The sequence below is a fragment of the Eublepharis macularius genome, chromosome 14, assembly GCF_028583425.1.
Source record: "Eublepharis macularius isolate TG4126 chromosome 14, MPM_Emac_v1.0, whole genome shotgun sequence".
Lineage (NCBI taxonomy): Eukaryota > Metazoa > Chordata > Lepidosauria > Squamata > Eublepharidae > Eublepharis > Eublepharis macularius.
In genome coordinates, this window is record NC_072803.1 from 58,103,469 (window position 1) to 58,121,353 (window position 17,885).

Sequence of the window (17,885 nt, forward strand, 5' to 3'; positions counted from 1 at the left end):
TCGGCCCGAACAAGGGGCGTGACATATGCTAATTATTTATGCTAATGAGTTCCTGCAGCTCTTTTTCTACGGAATGACCCCTGGTTGTGGGGATAATGATAACATACTCTGAGTGAACATTAAGTTGTCCTGAAGGGTGGTATATAAATTGACTGTTATTACGTTATGATTATTGATTACCTTGTTGCTCTTAGAACTCTGAAACATCCCTCTGCCATTACGTGCAAGAAAATAAGGTGAAAGTGCCTTGCCTAAGGTGGCCCACCACAGCTGAGTGGAGGTTTGAAACCTGATATATTTTGGTCCAACACGCGTCTCCAATTCCCTACTCTAAACTCAAAGAACCAAGGGGAAAGAGATGCATTTCAGTTGCATGGTCTTTAACTAGGATGTCACACAGTTGTTCGGCTTTGTTTTTTAATATAAAAGGACAAGTTGCTATCCCTCAGGGCTGGAAACAAAAGCATGAATGTGTGGGTTTGTTGCTGGGACCTCTTACACACCAGCCATCCTTCTCCATGAGCCGAGTCCTCCTGCTCCTCCTCCTCCCTAGACTTCACCACTATAGACCTCACCACTACATTGTATTAGATTCCTGCTAACGCTCTGGCTTTGTGAACTTGTATCTATTTGCCCAATGGCATCGTTTATGGAAATGTCCTTGATACTGACTGTACTAATCTCACACTGTGTGATCCACCTTGAGTCTCAGTGAGAAAGATGGACTATCAATTATATAAAATAAATAAATAAATAAACCTCTCCCTCGCTACCATCATAGTGCACCCACTCAAGTGCCCGCAAGAGGCTGGTTTCTGCTGAAGTAGTAAAGAAGGGGTGCACCACAGAAAAACAAAAAGAGTCCAGTAGCACCTTTAAGACTAACCAATTTTATTTTAGCATAAGCTTTCGAGAATCAAGTTCTCTTCTTCAGATGCCTGATACAGAGACTGGTCAAACCAGTTTGACCAGTCTCTGTATCAGGCATCTGAAGAAGAGAACTTGATTCTTGAAAGCTTATGCTAAAATAAAATTGGTTAGTCTTAAAGGTGCTACTGGACTCTTTTTGATTTTGCTACCACAGACTAACACGGCTAACTTCTCTGCACACAGAAAAACAGTGACTCTAGTTACAGGCAACAAGATGGAGATGCATGAAGATTAGAATAAAAAGGAGGATCAGCTACCGGCTACCAGTGAAGGCTGCAGTGGATGGAAAGCCAGGCACATCACAGAACTGGGGATTTCCACCACAAGATCAGGCCGATTTGGGTTCAGCCCCCTGCGATCGAGATTCCAGGTGCAGACGTACGATTTCTCAGTGCTCCAATCACCGTCTTCCATTCTGGAAGGAGGGGGGTGGTCAGATAGGGGTTGCCCCCAGCTGTACATCCAACTGGCTTGGACAATGATTTATTCCCCAATCCTGCCCCCTTCCTCTTTGAAATGAGCCCCATAGTTTTCAACAGGACTTACTCTCAAATATGACATTTAAGTCAGTTAAAGGCTTATCAGTTCCATTTTTTAGATTACGTCTATGGGGGGGGGAGGGGAGATTGCATTGCAGTAATAGTGACCACAAACAAAATACCAAAGCTGGCCTCTCTTTCTAACCATACAACAGAAATCTGAAGCCCTTGCCGCTCCTACAATACCTCAAATGGGCACCTATATCAAGTTGTTGGTAAAGCACAAGGTTATTAAGCACAAGGTTATTAAATGAATTTGAAATTAACCAAGGAACCTTGCAAAATTTCTGTTAGGAGCAGACGGCCTGAGAATAAAGAGAAGGAGCCCTCTGGGAAGTTTTGAGACTGAAGGCAGCCCATGAAGCTGCTGTACGTTGAGTCAGGTCCTTGGTCCACCTAGCTCAACATAGTCTACTTTGACTGGCAGACGCTCCCCACGGCAACAGGAAGAGTCTTCAGCAGCCCTGCTACCTGGCATCCTTCAGACAGAGGAGCCGGGAACTGGACCTGGGACCTTCTGCCTGTACCCAGCAGGAGCCACAGCCCCTATTCATCAGGGTCAACTCACCTGCCATACGAACATGCAATGACTGACCCAGTGGCATTCCAGGAAACGCTGGTGACTTGGAGCTTCTGTTCTTGAGCCTCCGGATATGCTAGACTGTGCAGGCAAGACACCTACGAAGAGCAAAACTAAGTTGCTGCTATACAGACCGAGGAATGAACAAATCACGTCCCCGAATACATCCACAAGATCATCAGAAAGAGCGGGCAACCCACCCTGCTCTGCCCATTCACAGATCCAAATGTTACACAGACGTAACCCCTTTAGGATGGCAGCCGACAGGCAGAATAACATGTAGGGCTGATTACAAAGAGAAAAGCAAGAGGGTCTGTAAGAGCACGACTTTGAAACCCAATGTTTCAGACTTGGACAAACGATGACCGCCTCTGCTTCTTGCTCCTGACGAGCATGGCACTCATTACACCAAACCATTCCCTAGAGAACAGAGTCTCTGGGGTAGTGGAGAGGAAGCCACCACAACCCTCACAGTAGGAGCATGACCAGCTGTTGGGACAGTAGTCCTCAATAAGGCCGATCCCAGCCTGCAGCCAGGCAGAACTGCAGAGGAAGAGAATAAGCAGTGCCGGCTGGGCAAGACGAGGGAAGAGGCACTGGCTTCTCTCATAAGTACACTCTGCCTTACATAGAACCAGACAATCATCTGTCTAACTCATTCCATCCATTTTTCAAGAACTTATAATGACGGTCACCTCCAGGCTAGACTACGGCAACTCACTCTACGCTGGGATGCCCTTGGGCCTGACCCAGAAGTTACAGCTGGTCCAGAATGCAGCGGCATGTGTCCTTACTGGTATGCCAATCTGAGCGCACATTCATCCTGTGCTGTGCCAGCTGCACTGGCTCCCAGTGGAGTTCCAGATCCAGTTCAAGGTGTTAACCTTGGTGTTTAAAGCCCTTCACGGACTGGGACCTGCATACCTGCGGGACCGCCTCTTCCGTTACGTCCCCTGCAGGGTGTTGCGCTCTGCAGACAAGCAACTCCTGGTGGTCCCCGGCCCAAAGGACATCCGTCTGGCCTCAACCAGGGCCAGGGCTTTTTCTGCCCTGGCCCCAGCCTGGTGGAACGCTCTGCCACTGGAGATCCGGGCCCTGCGGGACCTGTTACAGTTCTGCAGGGCCTGTAAAACGGAGATGTTCCGCCGGGCCTTTGGCTGAGTGCCAGCAAGTGCATCTTCCATCTAAGACCGCCACTTTTTCTGGGGCTGCCCTCGGACATGTTATGCCCATATATGGACGCCCAAATATTTGTTTAAATAGCCTGCGCCTGGACTATTTTAATGACTTCTTAAAGATTATTACTGATTTTTATGGTTTTGTGATTTTTTAATGTGTTTTATGAATGTTGTTAGCTGCCCTGAGCCCATTTGTGGGGAGGGTGGGGTATAAATCAAATAAATAAATAAACAATGTACTAATTGCACTAGGAAGAATATGATGCCTGCATGTGCAGTTTGAAAGTTGACAAGGCCAAAACAGATGTGATGTGGTGAATCCTTGATTAGATCCCTCCCCCCCCCTTTTTTCAGAGGAGCAACTGGAGGCCCCATTCTGACGAGAGCCTCAACATCAGTGCCAGGGGGATTCCACCGGGTGCTCATGCCCTGTTCCGTGCCCAGTGCTGCAGCAATTTAGGTCCTGACTGTGCCACTGCAGGGGAAGGGAACATTGGCCGCCCTTAGCACCACTTCCCCAATCAAATTAGCAGTCTCACTTTTGCACTGCCTTTCCCCGAGGAGCTCAAGGCTGTGCAAACAGTTCTCCCTTCTCTATTTTATCCTCACAACAATCTTATGAGGCAGGCAAAGCTGAAAGAGTGGGCTAGTGGCTTAAGGTCCTTTAGAAAGCTTCACAGCAGAGTGCGGCTACAGAGCCAGATCTTGCACATCCTAGTTTGACGCTCTCTTCCAGCTCCCATTGGTCCTCATACAGAGGTAAACGAAAGGGAGCCAGAACAAAGAGACCCACAGCAGCTCCTACATCAACCCCGTTGCCCTCTGCCTCTCCTGTTTTCCCACACAAGACCAGTCAGGAGAGGCAAGAGAGTCTATCCTGCTTGGGGCGCCAAGATGGGGATTTAGCCTCTCCGTGTCCTGCATTCACTTGCGGAGGGAGACCCCAGGAGAACAGAAGCAGCTTGCTTCAAGATGGCAGAGAGAGGGGAGAGCAACCTCACATCTCAGCGGCATCACCCCCCTGCATTGGCAGCACTTTACCGTTTCGTTCTGCTCCATCCAATTCACTTCGAAGCCGTCAAAGGCATGGCTTTTCCAGTTCTTGTTGAGCTCCCTGATGACAACCTCTTCCACATTCTGCAGGAAGGAGAGCAGGCCAGCATAATCCACAGCTGCTGGTGTCTGGAGCCCCACGGCCTGGAGTCTCTCTCCACTCGCATCTGTCTGCACGCCAGCATCTTGGAAGCAGCAGGACTGGGTCTGGGCTTCTCCCGTGGAGATCACCCCTGTCTGGGTGCTCCTCTATGAAAGTGAGCGTTAGAACTGCACAGTCAGACTGGAAAGAGTCAACCCTGGGTAACTTTCTCTCTAACTCAGACCTCCCCTCTTTTCCCATGTCCCTCATGGCTTCCTTAGTATCCATTCAACCAGGGCTTTTTTTCAGCTGGAACGTGGTGGAATGGAGTTCTGGCACCTCTTGAAAATGGTCACATGGCCGGTGGCCCCACCCCTGATTCCAGACAGAGGGGAGTTTAGATTGCCCTCCGCACCATGTGGCAATCTTAACTCCCCTCTGTCTGGAGATCAGGGGGCGGAGCCACCGGCCATGTGACCATTTTCACCGAGGGCGATTTAAACTTTAAAAAACTCCCCCCTTGTTCCAGCTGACCCAAAGTGACGTCATTGTATGGTCCTGAGTTCCACCACTGAGTTCCACCACCTCTTCTCCCAGAAAAAAAGCCCTGCATTCAACAACACTCATAATTCTTGGCATTTGCATAACACTTTCAGATGATCAAAAGACTTCTGGCTAAAGATGTGAAGGGCACAAAAACCAGGAAAAATTCAGCAGGGATGTATATTTCTTCCAAGGACAGTTTCCCCATTTTTCCAATTGAAAAATTAGAAAATTTAGAGGAGCACTGGGGAAAAAATCCTAAGCAATATTTTCTGGTTTAGAATGAGTCAAATGTTCCCCAAAGCAAGGGTTTTCATGTTCAAAATGTATAGCATGAAAATGTCTGAAAACTTTCCCCATTTTTCCAGGAAATGTTTTCAGTGGAAAAATTGGCAAGTTTGAGGGAAGCACTGAAAAAAACCTTCTATTAAATATTTTCTGAGTGAGTAAACCCTTATGTCACTCTTACCAAAGGTACACCATGAAAAACTAAGAGGACATTCTCAATTTTTCCAAAGGAAATTTCCAATTGGAAATTTCAGGAAATATTGAAAAATTCATATTATAGACATATACAAAATTTTCAGGATTTTTTGGCTGTAAATGTAAATATTTTTGGCAACTAATAGTATGTTATAATGTGTTTCCTTAATTGTTAATTATTAAAGACTGAGTTCAATGTTTTCAATACTATAAAGTTTAGCTTAGTATCCAAACACACTGGTAGTCCTGCTTACCGTGACTCTATTAGTCTGTTCAAATAATAAACTTTACTTTGTTTACTACGGAATTTGTTTTCTGCTTTCAACTTTTTCTTCTCTCTCTCAGATGGCAAAAATTTAAAGAGAGATGTGCAATGGTAACAAAGGTGCAAGAGTATGCAACTAGTTCTCAAGTACTGGGCATACTTGCAATTTTTCTTACAGAAAACATACATATTTATTTATAATTTTAAATCCAGGGGATTTGTACACATCCAGTGCAGCAAGGTGCTTCTCCACAACTTCTCTTCCTATATCAACCAGCAGCCCCAAAGTCATGCCTTGCTTACTGCCATCTCTAGGTGGGCCTGTTCTCTCCTTCAGGGAGAAAACTGAGGCATCATCATCATCATCATCATCATCATCATCATCATCATCATCATCATACGGACTACAAAGTTAGACATGGCAGGGTCGCAAAGCTGATTCATTGGTCATTGAGAAAAAGTATAATCTGCCAGTATCAAAGAATTCACGGGAACATCAGGTGGAAAAGATAGAAAATGATCAAGTCAAGATCTTGTGGGATTTTAGAATACAAACTGATTGACACCTTGAATACAATACACCAGACATAACAGTTGTGGAAAATCGAAAAGTTTGGATAATAATTGCAATTCCGGGAGACGCCAGAGTCGAAGAAAAAGAACAAGAAAAAATGATTAAATATAGAGATCTAGCAACAGAAACCACCCAACTATGGAAAAAGAATGCAACAGCAGTCCCCATTGTCATTGGGACGCTGGGAACTATTTCAAAAAAAATTGCAACTTATATGGAAAAACTGCAGCTTTCTGACATAACACCTACAGAACTGCAAAAGACGGCATTACTTGGAACCGCGTACCTATTGCACCAATACCTGGCTGATACTTAGGTCTCTGGCGGAAACTTGTATTCAGCTCAACAAGGCCAATCAATGATAACATGTGATCTTTATTTATTATTGTGTTGCGTGTAATTTGAATAATAATAATAATAATATAACATTTGATTTATATACCACCCTTCAGGCTGACTTAACACCCACTCAGAGCGATTTACAAGGTATGTCATTATTATCCCCACAACAAAACACCCTGTGGTGTGGGTGGGGCTGAGAGAGCTCTGAGAGAGCTGTGATTGACCCCCAAGGTGACCCAGCTGGCTTCGTGGAGGAGTGGGGAATCAAACCCGGCTCGCCAGATAAGAGTCCCGCGCTTTTAACCACTACACCAAACTGGCATTGAGCCTTTCTGCCTTCTCTCTGTCCTCTGTCAGAATTTCTCCATTTTCACCCAGCGATTGGGATATCGCCCCCTTCACCTTCCATTTGTTCCTCACATATCTGAAGAACATCTTTTTGTTGTGGTGTCGCGAGCCCCCCTGGACAATCTCAGCTCATTCTGAGCTTTGGCCTCTCTGACAGCTGCCCTACAATGCCCAGCTACTCCTAGCTACTCTTCTTTGGATGCATTTCCTTCCCTTCCTTTCTCGGACATCTGCTTTTTCCTCCTTGACTCATCATAGAGCTCTCTGTTCATCCACATTGCCTTCTTAGACCCTCCATTTCTGTCCTGCTGGAATGGTAATAGCTTGAGCCTGCAAGAAGAGTTCTTCTTTTAAGAGAGCCTACCCTTCACTCCTAGGAGCCCCGTGGCGCAGAGCGGTAAGCTGCAGTACTGCAATCGAAGCTCTGCTCACGACCTGAGTTCGATCCTTGCAGAAGCCAGGTTCAGATAGCCGGCTCAAGGTTGACTCAGTCTTCCATCCTTCCGAGGTCGGTAAAATGAGTAACCAGTTTCCTGGGGGTAAAGTGTAGATGACTGGGGAAGGCAACGGCAAACCATCCCGTAAAAAGTCTGCCAAGAAAATGTCATGATGTGACATCCCCCTATGGGTCAGTAATGACTCGGTGCTTGCACACCTTTACCTTTACCTACCCGTCACTCACTCCTTTCCCTTCTAGCATTCTTGTCCATGGAATAGCTCTCATCATATCTCAAGTTTGTTAAAGTTTGCCCTACTAAAATCTATCCTGCGAGTTTGGCTACAAACTCCCTTGACAAAAGAAATTCTAGGAGGATGTGATCAGTTCTCCCTAAGATTCCTACCACCTCTGCCCCATCAACTAACTCTTTCTTGTTGGTTAATATCAAGTCCAGTACAGCCAAGTGCCTCATACTCTACTGTAATGAAATGGTTCAGCAAGACACTTTGGTAAAGGGATAGGAAATGTGGACTATACTAAAAGTACTGCTGTAAGTAGGCTCCTCAGGTGTTGCCATAAGTCAGCTATGACTTGATGGCATTCTCCACCACCACCAAGTAGGCTCCTACTTCGCAGTTTCTGCATAATTGAATATGTCAAGTTTAAATGCTTACGCTTTGTTTCAGCTCTGTTCAGATTTCTGCTTGGTTTTAGATTTTTGCAATCCAAACCCTATTGCATTTTTATTGGGTGTTCCACCCTCTTGACTGTATTGACTTACACTGTGTAACCTGCCTTGAGGCTCACTGAGATAGACTATAAATAAATAAACTTTGCCATAGACTACAACGCAATCCCTTCAAAAGCAACATCCTGAGATGTTCTATTATCCTACTGTTCTAATCCTTTGCCCTTCCTGAACATTTCTGATTTGTACATTCTGCAGAATGACAGGATCCTTCCCGACCAATCGAGGCAGCTTGTTCTACAAGGCGGGGTTACCACAGAGAAGGTGCCTGAACAGGCAGCTATCGATCTCGACTATTTGCTGGATGGCACCTTGAGAAAGCTTTGCTGAGATAAGCGAAGCATCATTTTTATTCAAAAGGATGTTCTTCTTACACTGGCTCCTTATACTTGTTCAAGAGGACAAGGTGATATATTTTTCCCCGTTTTCAAAATCCACCCAAGATAAAAGAAGACACTAACCCAGGATGTTTCATAAGTTTTAATGAAGAAGGGGGGAGAATGCCACATCACAGAGTAGAGGTAAATGTTTGCCAGGAGCAACCCTGCAATTAAATACAGAGATACCCTGCACCAAGGGACTAACCTGGCACTGGCCCTTAAGTTATCAGCTAGTGCCTAATGCCCTACTAACTTCCTGTACAGAAGACCAGGGCTTCTTTTCTGGGGAAAGAGGTGGTGGAACTCAGTGGGTTGCCCTTGGAGAAAATGGTCAAATGGCTGGTGGCCTCACCCCCTGATCTCCAGACAGAGGGGAGTTTAGATTGCCCTCCATGGAGGGCAATCCAAACTCCCCTCTGTCTGGAGATCAGGAGGCGGGGCCACCAGCCATGTGACCATTTTCAAGAGGTTCCGGAACTCCGTTCCACCGCGTTCCCACTGGAAAAAAGCCCTGCAGAAGACGGACCCAAATCACAGGGAAAGAGAGTAAATCTCTAATGTAAAGCAAATGTTGACAAAGATCAAATTGTAGATACATGGGCCATGTTGCCTTTTCACCCTTCCAAATCAAAGGCTTTAGTACTGACTGAGTTCGCTCACAATCACATCTATGCTGGAATTTCTGCAGCTTTCAGTGCCCTGAAATTAGAACAGAAGCAAACTGACAATGGCCATACAAGCGAATTCTGCACCAAATATAAGCCCTGTTAGAAAGCCCTGGTTTGGTTCACTTGTTGAACCACGCGGGCTGCCCGGATTGGATTCTGATCCTAATCCAAAACTCCTGAGCCCCTAACAAAGGAAAGCTCAAAAACAGCATCCTACTACACAGCAAAGGGGGAGATAACTAGGCCTATGTCTGCACCTTGTGGTCGAAAGCATGTACTGCAAGACCACCCTTCTTAGACACAGAACAAAACGTGCCAGGATGGATTTTATAAGCAATCGTGCTGTTTTGAGTTCGGTGGAAGGGGTATCTTTTAAAGCAAAGAACCACTACAACAATAATTCCCTCTATTTTGTACTTTAACATCATTTTTACTTCCACAAAAGCCATTTAATCTACACTTTTCAGTATATACAGTGATGCAGATGGGTAAGTAAAACCATGCAGTGGGATTCCCGTTAAATTTCAGCTCTGCCAAGAAGCAATCTTAAACAAGCCACTTGCCTCTCAGCCTCCCATATTTAACATTACTTAGAAGTCATTATTTTCACTTATAATAAAACAAATCCCACCTTATTGGATTGTTGTAAGGAAAGGAATATTACTGGGATAATATTAAATGCTTAGCACATTGAAAGAATCAATCAATGTTGTTACCTCCACCGTCCCAGCTACTAAGCACCAGATTCCTGTAAGTCGCTCTTCCACAGCTCCAACAGTATAGCCCCTATCTTCAGTGAATTCTTCACTTTCTGGTTTAGGGGCCAAAAAGGTATGGGGAAAAATAGCCCACACGGCAACAGAACTTGCTGGCAGAACTTTTAAAAAGTAGAGGTTTAAATGGTGATTCATCATCCCTCACTTGTTTCTCAGTGCGGCTATTCAAAACAGCTAGCTGCTGATTAGGGCCTTGATATATACAGGAATATGCAGGCTTCCTAGGTTCACAGAACTGTTCCTTTCCCAGTTAACAGTTCTGTGAAAGACAAAAATGTTCACTGTTTTCAGCCCAGTGGTCAAAGAACGATCATTGTCCTAGCACATAACGTAGAAGCCTGAACAAATTATATAAGTATAATTTGGTTAAAGTCAGGGCTTTTTTTCTAGGAAAAGTGGTGGTGGAACTCAGTGGGTTGCCAGCACAGGGGGCAACTCCTGGCAGGAGGTGGTGCCCCTGGTACCACATGCACACACGCAAAGTGCGTGCACGCTTCTGGGACCACACAATAACGTCACTTTGGGTCAGCCAGAACAAGGGTGTGTCTTTTAAAGTTTAAATCGCCCTCAGTGAAAATGGTCACATGGCCGGTAGCCCCGCCCCCTGATCTCCAGACAGAGGGGTGGTGAGTAGGGCAAACTAAACTCCCCTCTGTCTGGAGATCAGGGGGCAGAGCCACCGGCCATGTGACCATTTACAAGAGGTGCCGGAACTCCGTTTCACCGCGTTCCAGCTGAAAAAAAACCCTGGTTAAAATTATTTTAACCAAAACTGCTTTCCCAGTAACCTCCCTGTAGTTTCAAAAAGAGTCCAGTAGCACCTTTAAGACTAACCAATTTTATTGTAGCATAAGCTTTCGAGAATCAAGTTCTCTTCGTCAGATGCCTGATACAGAGACACCAGTCTCTGTATCAGGCATCTGACGAAGAGAACTTGATTCTCGAAAGCTTATGCTACAATAAAATTGGTTAGTCTTAAAGGTGCTACTGGACTCTTTTTGATTTTGCTACCACAGACTAACACGGCTAACTCCTCTGCTCCCTGTAGTTTGTATTCCTTGGATTTAACTCTAGCAATCACATAAATTGAAGAATACATAATGGAATACAATAAATGCACCGGATATTCCCCTAAGAACGAATACTCAAGAAATGCCCTCTGTAAAAAAATACTTCTATGTCTCAGTTTAAACCCCCCCCCCCAATGCATCCAGTCCCCAGTTCTGCTCTTCACATTTATTAGATACCCTGCCATGTGGGAGAGGGGGGAGTCCAAACAACTAATGGAAGTCAAACCAATCCTTCACTCTGGACAGCCTCAGTCCCAATCCTACATACTGCCAGAATGAGCGCTGGGCTGTGGTTCCTTGGTAATGAAAGTCACCTTAACATGGGACAATAGACCAGTTTGCGGTTGTGAATAAGGACCTAGAGTTTGTGTTCGTTTTTTCATAGTTTAAAAGCAGCCCTTAAATATCAGGATTATTGAATATATTAACAGCATCATTAAAACAAAGACCTGGATTCTTCGCTCCCCTCCCCCGATAATTATCTGCACTTTCATTTGCACACCACATGCTTTCAAAGGCATGATCAATTTACATTACTTTGGGAGCATCAGGGTTTAAGTTGTGTCATGGGAAACAGGCAGAACTAATACTTATTCAAATGTTCCTAAGATCAGACAAACGTCTCATGGAGTCCATCACCACCCAACCAGATGCTTCCAGAAAGCAGCATGCATGCAACATTCCCCTATTGTCACACTTCTGCACTAGCAGAAACTTGTATTCAGAGGCAAACTGCCTCTGCACATGCAAGTTCCATTCACAGTTATGATTATGAGCTACAGATTGACCTTGAATTTATCTAATCTTTCACTGTTCATTGCTTTGGCCGTCAATCTGATAGAAAAAAACAAGTTATAAATGATATAAATAAATGAACATTAGAATTGCTTTGCAGGATCAGACCAACCATCCGTCTAAGCCAAGCATCCTGTTTGCAAGAGGCGTCAGCCTAGGGTTGCCAGCTCCAAGTTGGGAAATTCCTGGAGATCTGGGGGGTGAAACCTGGAGAAAGTGGGGTTTGGGGAGGGAAAGGACCTTGGCATGGCATAATTCCATACAGTCCACTCCCCCAAAGTAGCCATTTTCTCCAGGTGAACTGATCTCTCTGGCCTGGAGAACAGTTGTAATTTCGGGAGATCTCCCGCCACTACCTGAAGGATGGCAGCCCTAAGTCAACCAGATGCCTCTGGTAACCCACAAGCTAGGCAAGTAGCGAAAGGCAAAAGCCCTTTCCCAATGTCTCTCGCCCGTCCCCAGCAACTGCCATTCAGCGGTAGACTGTCCCTGTACATGGAGGTACCATTACGAGCTATCAAGATCAACAGATGCAGTGCGGACTGGCCCGTCTGCCTTTTTTCTCCCTTCCAGAAAAGCGCCCTCACCTCCTCGCAGCGGGCCCCCCAGCCCTTCCTCCACACCGACTCCACATCAACCCCGCTGGCTTCCGAGTCCCCGAACATCCCGATAAACCGCTCCAGAGGCCGGCTCTTCGCAGCGAAGGCCCGGTAACCATAGCAACCAAATGACCATTAAAGTCAGAGTTCTGTGGCGATTCGGAATTGCGTCACCGTAAAGCGACGAGGGAGGGGAAACGGCGCGGAAGACGCCATCTTGCATAAGGGGCACGAAATACTGCGCGTTTTGCCCTTGGACGCCAACTTTGTTACGGGCGAGAATTCTCTCTTCCGCCGTCTGCCCGCCCGTCGCTCTCCGTAGGGCGGATTTTCGCTTTTGGGTAGGATGCTGAATTTGACTCGCCGTAGACTGACAGAAACTTAATCGAAGGGACGGTATTTTCAACTCCAGGATAGGGGGGTGGGAGGCTGCCAGGAATAAAAATGGCGCCCGTTGTGGACTTGCTTATGGCGTCGAGGAGAACGGCCAGAGCAGGAGTCCTTCTGAGAAGCCACATTCCCGGTGCGGTCCTAAACACAGTTATACAAGTCTACGCCCATTGAAATCAATGGGCTTAGACAGGCGTAACTCTGTTTAGGATTGCGCTGTGGACTACAAAAAGGCAGTATGTTTTGCTGTGGGACCAGAAAGAAACACACACTCCAACCGTTTCTGTTTGCCATGGGCATCACAGTCCCCATTTTTTGGCCATAAATTTTATTTTGCCTACGTTTGAGAGGCTTCCCCCCCCCCCTTCTGAGTGATTCACATATGTCCTGCTCTTTATTTATTTAAAATTTTAACCCACCCTCTCAGGAAGTGCCTTCGTGGCTTACCCCACAAATCACCAATACAACCAAAATAAACTACCAAATAAAAGCCTATAGTCATCAAGTCAGCAGATAAATAGACAAAACATAAAAATCAGCAGGGGAAGCAAAGCACAAACACTCCTAACTAAAAAGCTGGTACAACTAGTAGAGTTCAGTTTCCCTGGAGAGAACAGCTACTTTGGAGGGGGGACTCTAGGGCATTATACCCCGCTGAGATCATTCCCCTCCCCAAACCCCTCTTTAGGCTCCGCCTTCATAGTCTCCAGGAATTAGCAGGCAGCCCTAACAACTAGATAAACTTGGAGCATAGAATATATATTGCTATTGGCAGTAGAGGTGTCACAACTTAGGAGACCCTGCTTCCAGGGGCCTCTCACCTTGCTCCACCACAGTTCTTTCAAGTTTAGACCCCAATCCAAGTCTTTAGCAGTATCATCCTAAACAAAATTACATGATCCTAAACCAACTGAAGTCAATGGGTTTAGAATATTGTTGCAAACTCTGGCTTCAGAAATTTTTGGACGTTTGGGGAGGTGCTGAGACCTTGGGGAGGGGAGGGAACGCAGCAACAATGGGATGCCACATAGCCCACCCTCTGAAACGTCCATTTTCTCCAAGGGAGCTGATCTCTGTAGGGAGCTGCTGTCAAGGTTCAAATCCCACTCCTGCCATGAGCTCAGCAGGCAGCCTTGGGTATGCCACTCCTCTCAGCCCCAGTTCCCCAACTGTATTGTGGGGATAATGATAACACTGACTTTGTTCACTACTCTGAGTGAGGCATTAATCCTTCTAGAAGAGAGGTACATAAGAGCAGTTATTATTAGTCTGGAGATCAGTTAGATCGGTCTGGAGATCATATCTCCTCTTCTGGATGAGGTTAAACTCATAGCTTGGGGGTGCTCTTGGCCCAGACTTCCTACTGGACAAACAGGTGTCAGCCATGGCCAGGAGTACCACTCACCAGCTTTATCTTTTGAGCTAGCCGTAGCCCTTCCTGGGCAGGAAAGATCTTGCCGCTGTGGTGTATGCCTTGGTAACATCTGGATTAGATTACTGCAATGTGCTCTACATGGGCTGCCTTTGAAGTAGGGATGCCAGACCCCTGGCGGGGGCAGGGGATCCTGGACCCCCCACCCCCACTTACCTGGCCAGCAGGGGGCGCACCTTCCATGCATGCTCCCCTGCAGTGCTGTGTGCTCCTGCGCACAGCAGCCACCAGGATCGGGCCCGTTTGGGGCCAGATCAGGGCCGCTGCGGAGCGCGGGAAGGCTCCTGCACTCCGCAGCAGCCCAAAACGGGCCCAATCCGTGCCAAAAAGAGCCAGGCCCCAGGCCCCCACTGGGAGATTGAGGGGCCTGGCAACCCTACTTTGAAGACTGTCCAGAAAGTACCGCTGGTACAGAATATTGCAGCCAGAATGTTGAGTGGATTGTAGGTGCCATACAGCTCGTTCCATTGATACTTAGCTCCTATTAAGGGCGCTGGTATTGTCCTTTAAAATCCTACCCATCTATTTTGGTCGTCTTCAGAGGCTCTGCTTCAAGTGCCTCTATTATCTGAGGCTAGTCAGGTCATGGCACCAAAACTTTGGAACTCCCTGCAAAGAGGTATTGTCTGTATTGTTGTCTTTTGCCAGGGAGTGAAGACTTTTTTGTTTCTTTGGCATACCCCCAATAACTGTTATTGATCTCCCTGGTTTTTGATGTTATGTATGTTTATATGTTTTTATTGATTTGTTTAATATATGATTTATTTCCTTTTTACCATTGAAATGTTCAGATGTCTGATGCTCACTGCCTTGGGGATTCTATTCAGGTGGAAAGGCAGCATAGAACTTTTTTATAGAAAGAAAGAAAATGAATATTGATTAATGTTTCTGTAGCAGCTTTTCTTTAATAAATTCAACCCTATCCATTGTGAGAATATATGTTCTGTTCAGTATTCCTATGTTTTAAGAAAAGTTTGGGCTTCTGGTTAGTTTTCTAACATGCTTTGCTTCAGAACCCCGTGCAGGGCACACAATTGCAAAAGCAACATACAGCAAGTGGAGAACAGCAACACACAACAGGTGTAATACTGGGAGTGGGTAGAAATACTTGTTGATGGGAGAACAGATGTGGTACAAGTGTGCCTTTATTTTCATTTATGGAATGTTTGAGAGGATGGATGAACCTCCGAGCCCAGAACCAAAAGGAGAAAGATCCTCTGTGTGACAGCTGAGAAATCTCCTCTGTGAACAAGACCCCCATTGAAAGGCAATGAGAAAGGCGAACATGCGGCAGAGGAAGGATAAAGTGTTACAATGGGTGGCAGTAATGAAAATCAGCAGAGAAGCCTGTGACACCTTAAAACACACACACATTAACCCCTTCTGCACTGGTCAATTTTGCTGGTTTAGTTCCCATACTGCAGTGTTTTTTTGCCTGACCATCTGCACCAGATTTGCCTCCATTAGTAATGATTCCTGCCACTATGCAGCTTTTCCGCAGCTGTCCTGGAAGTGCTTATAGAAGTACTCTTTTTTAAAATCCACTTTGCGGTCTTCTGTTTTCCTGTGCACATTCTTTATTCCATTTTTGGGCGTTCCACCCTCTTCTTCTTTCTCCTGTCCTCTGCCAGCCCACTTCAATGTGATTGGCTACTCTCCACTCCCTTCCTCCTCCTTTCCATCTCCTCTCCCATTCTCTCTTGCCTCTCTTTTTTTAACATTAAGTTCAGTGCAGGATCAATGAAGGCTGGTGTGAAAGCATGGGTCAAATCCACATTACTCATTTTAAATCGCATGTTCCCCGCATTCCCCACGCAATCCCGAGCGCCGGTCACATTACCTCATTAAACAGACGCATTTCATTCACATTTCTCCCGAATATGTGGTCACAGGTTTTCAACGGGAGTTTCACGGTGGCCGTGAATGGGCCAATGTGCAATTTACGCATTTTTTTAAAAAACCACCCCCCTTCCTGGTTCTCCCCGGCTGTTCCGAGAGTTCCTATTGGCTGATTCAACTTGCAAGTGCTCCGTAGTCTGCAAAAGACTGTTTTTGACTTCATAGCATTGGATTTATTGATTATGCTGTTTCTGGATCAAATCTGGTAGTTTGAAAAATCATTTTGGGGTGAATCCATCCTCAGAACGGACTCGCGAAACATCCTTTTTAACTGTTTTTTTTTAAATTTTATATTACTGTAATATCGAAATTACGAAATATCGAAATAATGACACTCCAAGGAAGTGAAACTTCAGTAAAATTCAGGTACTGAACTGTCCTGCATAGGAAATGCCCACGAAAGCTTCCCACATGCTTCCAAATTTCCAAAAAAGAAATGGGAGAGAGCCATCAGTGCTGTCAGTGGGGGAAAGAGAGGCATCATTATCTTCAATGATGTTTCTTTATAAGGCAAGATCGAAATAACGGAAAAGTGCACTCAAAAAAATAATAAAAAAGGGCGGGGAAAAAAGGTCCCGCCCAAAAAAGCGGTTTTCAAGCGGCCATGTGACTGGAGGGACGCGCGAGAAAGACAGACTGGAAGCAGGAATGTGAACGAAGAGGAAAAAATCGCGGATTGGAGGCAAACGGAAGATATCCAATAAACATGCGGGTAATGGGTGAATATGGATTCGACCATGAAGAGGGAAGTTTCCTTTTCATTCTTGTACAACTGAATTTGACCGACCTTCATCAATTTTACCTCCTAGCTAAGTAGAGGAGGCTGGTCAATTACACTCCCATTTCCATTCAGGTATGTTGGGAATAGAAATTTTTTTAAAGCTGCCTTGTTGAAGGCAGGCAGGTTGTCATTGTCCGTGCCTCCTCCAACCCTCCAATTCTCAACCTGAGAACCAGCTGGAATGGAGCTGCCCAAATATGACAAAAAAAACCCCATAGGGCCACGGGGATCAAACATGAGAGGTGTGAACAGCCACATACAACCCGATTCCATGACTTTCGGCTTGACTTCATGGATAATGAGGAGTTATGTCCTCGGTGCAGGAGCTATTGTGGCATAAATGTTGTGGAGGGTAGATTATCATTATTTCTATGGCACCAACAACACACCTCGCTTTAACGTAAGAAAAGCCCTGCTGGATGAGGCCAGAATCCATTTCATCCAGCAATCCTTTTAAAACAGTGGCCAAGCAGATGGCCTATGAGCAGAGCTGAGAAGTCAAAGCCTCCCCTCTGCTCTTGCTTCCCGGAACTGGTTGCTTCCTCTGAACATGGAGATTCCATCTAGACCTTAATTTTCAGAGTAATAAGAGGGGGAAAGGACAGATTCCTCGCCCCGATAAGCTTACATTCTGAATTTTGTCATAGCAGCAAATCTGTTTTTCACTATAATAATTATAAAAATAAGAGCAAAAGATCACTGAAAAAATGTTAGAGGAATTAGTATCCAAAACTCTTTCAGTTAAGTTTTCCTCTTGTACAATAAAAACACTGTGGCTGGTATCTTAAACACTCTAGTCCGGTTAAACTCCGTGGGATATGCTTACTTCCTAGTAAATCAGCAGAGAATCAGCTATAGAGAAGGAACTCATGTAAGGGGCCACCATTGAAGTTTGCCCAGATTGGCAATGAGGTTGTCAAAATAATATTCCAAATAGTACAAGATCCCATCCAGATTTGGTAGTAAGAAAGCACCAGCAGTAGTACTAACA

At 45.5% G+C, this 17,885-nt stretch overlaps 1 protein-coding gene across 2 annotated transcripts in view; it reads right to left on the minus strand.

Annotated features, from left to right (window-relative positions):
• Nucleotides 1-17,885, minus strand: part of DYNC2I2 (dynein 2 intermediate chain 2) — a 45,559-nt gene that overhangs the window by 5,497 nt on the left and 22,177 nt on the right. The window contains exons 1-4 of one of the 2 annotated variants that reach the window (XM_054997504.1): nucleotides 12,381-12,508; nucleotides 4,269-4,529; nucleotides 2,038-2,147; nucleotides 1,188-1,345 (exon numbers count right to left, since the gene is read on the minus strand). In XM_054997504.1, coding sequence (XP_054853479.1) covers nucleotides 1,188-1,345; nucleotides 2,038-2,147; nucleotides 4,269-4,529; nucleotides 12,381-12,458 — 607 coding nt within the window. In that variant the 5' untranslated portion in view covers nucleotides 12,459-12,508. Of the gene's footprint in view, nucleotides 1-1,187; nucleotides 1,346-2,037; nucleotides 2,148-4,268; nucleotides 4,530-12,380; nucleotides 12,509-17,885 lie in introns of those variants that run through there. The other variant, XM_054997505.1, reaches the window with a different exon arrangement.